Here is a 6,000-nt window from a genome sequence, read left to right on the forward strand (position 1 = left end):
GGGCAATTTGCAAACGGGAGAAATTGTTCTGGGCAACCACACACCCTCAACCGTACTCTCTGGCTAAAAAATCACCCTTCTTTCAAGACTCATTTTATCAGCAAGGGCAGGGAATTCTGAGCAAAGTCCTCTGTGAGTACATGTATGCCTGCGGTCACCGCACTGGTGACTCCTAAACTGTGGGTAGCTTCAATTAAAAAGTTATGCATCACTGATATAATACACATGCCGAGGCAACACACAAGTTTGGATTCCAATGCTATTCAGAAGCATGGTAATAAAAATCAAGTGCCGCTTGTGGCCACAAGATGCCCAGAGCTACTTTGCAGAGAAACATATGCCCTGCTTGTATCCTATTACAAACAGAGCAAGTGGGAGAGCGTGCAGCGATAAAGGACCTGACAATATATTCAACAGATGCACAATCTAACAACATAATACGGAATACTTAAAACCAAGTAAGAAGCCAACAGAAAACTGATGTGTGACAACTAATGTACAGACTAATCCTCACTGAATGAAATAATGGCCTGATGGCAGCAACTCAAATATGGACCAGTCCCAATTCCCAATTCCCTTCTCCCATATTACTAAATTACTTTCCACAAGGAAAACTATAGTAACCTGGCTCATAACCAAGTGTCATTTATCTAATACAAAACAGTAATGCCAACATTGCCTTCTTATTTTACAGTTTTCATTTGTGAGGGGCAGGGAACCTTTGGGGGCCAGTGGGCCAGAACCCTATCTGTGGGGCAGGGGTGAGGGGTTTGTGGGAATGGCCTTGTAGTCAGGAAAAGGTAGATAAAGGTAAAGAACCCCTGGATGGTTAAGTCCAGTCAAAGGCGAGTATGGGGTTGAAGCGCTCATCTCACTTTCAGACTGAGGGAGACGGCGTTTGTCCAGAGACACTTTCCAGGTTATGTGGCCAGCATGACTAAGCTGCTACTGGAGCAACAGAGCACCGTGACGGAAACCAGAGCACACACAAACGCTGTTTACTTCCCCACCACAGCAGTACCTATTTATCTACTTGCACTGGTGTGCTTTCAAACTGCTAGGTTGCCAGAAGCTGGGAAGAGCAACGGGAGCTCATCTGGCCGCACAGATTCTAACTGCCAACCACAACGCCACCTGTGTCCCATTTATGAACTCTAGTAATGCCTCGCAAGTCCGTTATATCCACATCCCACTCTGTAGGAGGGATATAGGAAGGATTTACATTATAGGAGCAATATTTGGGAGGAACCTCTATTTGGTAGATGTGGAACTGAGGTAATAACTAGCAACAATTTCAAGAAATGATGGGCTCCTACCAATTAAATCCACAAGAAGCCCAAGTGCTCCGCTTGAGTCACTGAAAAATTTACTGTATAGTGTTCTCTAATAATTCTTACCGTGTTGGTCGCTCCCACTGTGTTGTTCGTGTAATATGATTTAAATACTGAATTCTTCCAGAGGCCGTCCTCCTTTCTTCCCAACTAGAATTATACATTGAAAGAAAATCACCATATTTAGAAGAAGTTTGTTTTAAATAAGTCTTTAGCCAACAGACACCATAACATGAACATTACGTTTGGCTAACTATCCACACTATTTTTATATTACTCATTTTTATTTAAATGTATTTTTACAAAGATAAAAAGAAATATGCAGTTAAAAATAATGTTAATGTTACAGAGACAAGCCATAATATAGGGCAGTAGCATCAGGGCTACTAATCAACTTCTACAACACGGCTACTACTAAACTTCAGAAGTGCCCAACTACTGGTACCTCCCAAATCACAGGATTCCTAAGGGTAGGAGCCACCAGGGATAAGGCCCTCTTTTATGTTGCCAGTAGGTGGCGCTTTGCATATTGCAGAATGCGCCATCAGAAAGGCCTTCTCCATATATCTGACTGTATAGAGGGCTGTACAGAGAAGGACAGTACTTTAGCTAACCTTGACCCAAGTTGTTTGGGGCCTTACAATGCCACCTAGAAGATCATGAGGTTAGCAGTGCATATATCATAGTTGCTGAACTGACTCTATCCAGAAAGCCGGCGGTTGGCAAAGCAACCATAGTTAGTAATAGGTACTCCTTGCTATCAAGGTCATTCGCCCATCAACTGAAAGTGATAAATCTAGCAGCACCCCCAAATCACATACCTGCTCTTTCAGGGACAGCAGTGTTGCAGGTAAGCAAACATACAAGTTACTGGATGTGGGGACTTACTGTGTCTATCTTATCAGGATTTAGTTTCAGTTTTAACAGGATTCACCACACACACACACACACACACACACACACACACAGTTTCTTCTGTTGGTGAAGTTGTCTTCTCCAACCAATGCTGTCCAGATGTTTTGAACTTCAACTCTCACCAGCCATGGCAAATGTTCAGGGATAATGGGAGTTTGTAGTCCAGTATTTTCATGAAGTTAAATTGCTGGTTGGCATCTCTAACTCCAAAATAAGTCTACATGTAAATATTTTTTTAGAACACACTAGTATTCTTCCCTCCATTTTTCATCACTGCAAATATCAGACAAATATGTAAACGGCATTTATGAAATGTAAAAATGTTACCTTACCCATCAGGTAGATCATTGTCAAATAATCTACTGCAGTCCACAACTTGCCCTCCAGTACCTATCCGGTCTCTGGATTGAAGACTTACTAGCAAACAAACAAACAAAGGCCAAAATTAGAGGTACGACAATACAATTCAAATCACGACTGTATTTGGAAAGAAATGACACAACTTGTTGATACAGTAAAAGCCTTCTTTTCAGTTGATTATTTTTTACACACCATTTCAACAGAGACATGATGAGACTGGCCCCATTCAAATGCCGCACTGAGGCAGGATTGATAGTTTATTCTGGTTTATTGGGAATAAGCAGCGTACTGGGGCACTCTTACTTAATCACTCCAACTTTGCTGCTGTCTTTGAACAAGCGGGACCAAAAAGCTGCAATAACCTTGGGTTCCCATGATACATGAACCCAGGATCCAGGTATCCTCTCTGGTAAAAGAGTGCATTTCATCCACTGAGGCTGGTATACCAGCTGCAGCTTCACTTGGTGACATCTAGGTGTGGTTGTGCATGAGGCTGCCTCAGTAGACTACAACAGCTGCGCCTGCTGACCATGATTGGTCAATAGTATTGAAATAAATTCACTTGGCTTCCGGTCTGTTTCCAAACATAGTTCAGAGTACTGGCTTTTAAAGCCCTATAAAGCTTAGGACCCAGGTACATGAGGAACACCTACTAATATTCCCATATGCTGAAGTCATCTCTGGAGGTACCTCTGCCATCTAAGGTAAGGTGGGTGGCAACCAGAGAAAAAGCCTTCAGTGGTGGTGCCGTTTGTGGAATTCCCTCCACAGAGAGGTTTGGCTGATTGGCTTGTACTTAAAAATGAAGTAGGATCTCAACTAACTCATCACTCCTTAATATTTGGGGTCTACCCTCCACTGACAAGAACCCTATAGGGAGAAGAGTATGTTTCTGTAAAGACCACAGCACCAATAGTAAACATGGCTTCAAGAATCCTTAAAATATGGAATCCTCACTGAATTTAGAATTACTTTGCCCTTTAATATGGACTGGCACTTGTATTTTACAAGATGGAACCGTATTTAGATTCTTGATCAGCATTATGGAAACAAAGCAGTGTATTACTTTTAGACATTAAATACGCCTATAAGAAGTGCTAGACAGAGAACACTGTAGAAGTAAGAAGGGTCCAAATACGCAGCTCACAGTTCCAGAAAAAATACATACGAACATCCCTTTAAAAAATGGCAAGCTTTGTCCATTTGGTAGTATTTCTTATGCCTGAAGATTTTTCGCAATAGAACATCAGCCTGGCAATTTTGTGCCTGAAGTGCTGTAAACAGTAAAATAAAGGCTGCCTGTGAAAGCCTAAGTAGCTAGGTTTATTTTATAAACAGGTTAGTCAAGAATGAAACTGAACACACGACATTATTTGTGGTTTCTGTGGCATTAAGATTAATGTGCTTTTCCTAATCCTGTTTAGATTGGAAGTGAATGCTTGTGTCTAGACCAAAATGAGCACCTGTCCAGCAAAAGATAATAAGAGAAGCTGGGCCCCCTTGCAACCAAAAGACACGCCAACTTTCTGAATGGGAGGCACCATTTGCAAACAAAAACCTTGCAGATCCACTTGCCCAAGTGGCAACATTCCCCAGGCAGACCTGAGTATGCAAATGTTGTGAGATAACCAAGACATCAATTAACATAATCTAGTACTTTGCTTTGTTGCATCATTTAAGTCAAATCATTTCACCTCAACTACTTAAGTACATAAGTGAGCTCTTAAAATTACTGCATTTTTCGCTGTATAAGACGCACCAGACCATAAGACGCACCTAGTTTTTGGAGGAGGAAAACAAGAAAAAAAAATTCTGAATCTCAGAAGCCAGAACAGCAAGAGGGATCGCTGCGCAGTGAAAGCAGCAATCCCTCTTGCTGTTCTGGCTTCTGGGATAGCTGCGCAGCCTGCATTCACTCCATAAGATGCACACACATTTCCCCTTACTTTTTAGGAGGGAAAAAGTGAGTCTTATAGAGCAAAAAATACAGTAAATCAAACTGTAAGATATTCTGGGTTGGATCCAAAGGCTCCATTTTGTGAAGTCTCCTCCTATGAATGGAAATTCACTCCATCCAAGGACCTTTTAGGTAAAATCCACTGTTGTTCTTTTTTATCACAGATGCAGCAATGGTCTAAAAACATAATGTATAATATATAATGTGTGATTTTTCACAAGGATGTTGTCAAATAGCTTCCTCTTTCAGGGCACCATCACTTGAAAGCACCAGAGCAACATTTGCAAACGTAACTTTTGTCTGTTCCTATTCAAACAAAACACTCACATAGGCAGCAGGTAGGTTTTCAAGGGCTGAAATATAATGGATTTGATCCAGCTCAAGTTAAGCAATGTTAAGGCCTACTGATTTCAATGGGGAAATAGTACTCTGCTTATCTCTCTCCCACTGAAAATTAATGAAGCTTCAAAAGCATTCAAAGTAGGTTGAACTTTAAATCTCTGAAAAGAACCTTAATCCCTGCCTGATACATTATCATTGCAAAATGTATGGGTGCTAGACATTTTCCCAATCAAATAAAGGTAGTAATAGTAACACGTTAGGAAAGGCTCGCAATGGAGTTCATTCTATTATCCGTGAAGAAAATCAAGATAGTGTTCACAAACATAAATGCAAGGAAGATGATACACAGATTTAGAAGATTGCATCCAATGCCATCTTTCCATTCACAGAAGGTAATTTAAGCCAGCAGACATTTCATGAATAGAACAGGGAGAGGCTATTATTCCTGTTTCCTTCTGCGCTCCCACTCCCCGCCCCCCACAATCTGCTACAGAGACTTGGATAACCCTTGAGAATAGTTTGGGACGTAAACAGGGGGTTGCAGGAGAATCTGAAGAAATACCGCACTTCTGCTTTTGTTCATGGAATACTTCACTGGATCAAATAATCTTCTGTGAATACTGGATACAACCTGGTTTAGTATGCTCCATTTCTAAGAACAATATTAGAGCCGGCTTGATCAGATCCACAGCTCAGCATCTTCTTTTCACAGAGGCCAATTAGATGCCAACAAGAAGCCCCAAAACAGACCGGAGTCCAATCTTGTGATTCCCAGCATGTTCCAATTTTTCCCCCAGGATCCTCTTTTGGACACTGTAAACCTTTGTACTGGTACAGCTCTCCAAAAGGCAGGCAAGCTGCTTTAATATCAATAGATGCGGAAAATGCATTCGACCAGGTGTCATGGGAATGAATGAATGAATCTTTATTTGCGTCAGCCAACGGCCATAGCAACAAAACAACAATACGACACACAAAGAATAGAAATAAAAAGTCAATTATATAAAATACATTTTAGAGTTTTGAATCAATAGTCAGATAGTGGATCAATAATCTCAATACTTAAACAAAAGGCTGTCCTGCCTCACGTGTCCC

General features: G+C 41.1%; 1 protein-coding gene across 1 annotated transcript in view; it reads right to left on the reverse strand.

Annotated features, from left to right (window-relative positions):
• SMURF2 (SMAD specific E3 ubiquitin protein ligase 2) overlaps positions 1 to 6,000 on the reverse strand; it is a 71,101-nt gene that overhangs the window by 23,814 nt on the left and 41,287 nt on the right. Inside the window, exons 4-5 of the mRNA XM_077920121.1 lie at positions 2,579 to 2,673; positions 1,398 to 1,481 (exon numbers count right to left, since the gene is read on the reverse strand). Coding sequence (XP_077776247.1) covers positions 1,398 to 1,481; positions 2,579 to 2,673 — 179 coding nt within the window. The remainder of the gene's footprint in view (positions 1 to 1,397; positions 1,482 to 2,578; positions 2,674 to 6,000) is intronic.

The sequence above is a fragment of the Podarcis muralis genome, chromosome 2 (assembly GCF_964188315.1).
Source record: "Podarcis muralis chromosome 2, rPodMur119.hap1.1, whole genome shotgun sequence".
Taxonomy (NCBI): Eukaryota; Metazoa; Chordata; class Lepidosauria; order Squamata; family Lacertidae; genus Podarcis; species Podarcis muralis.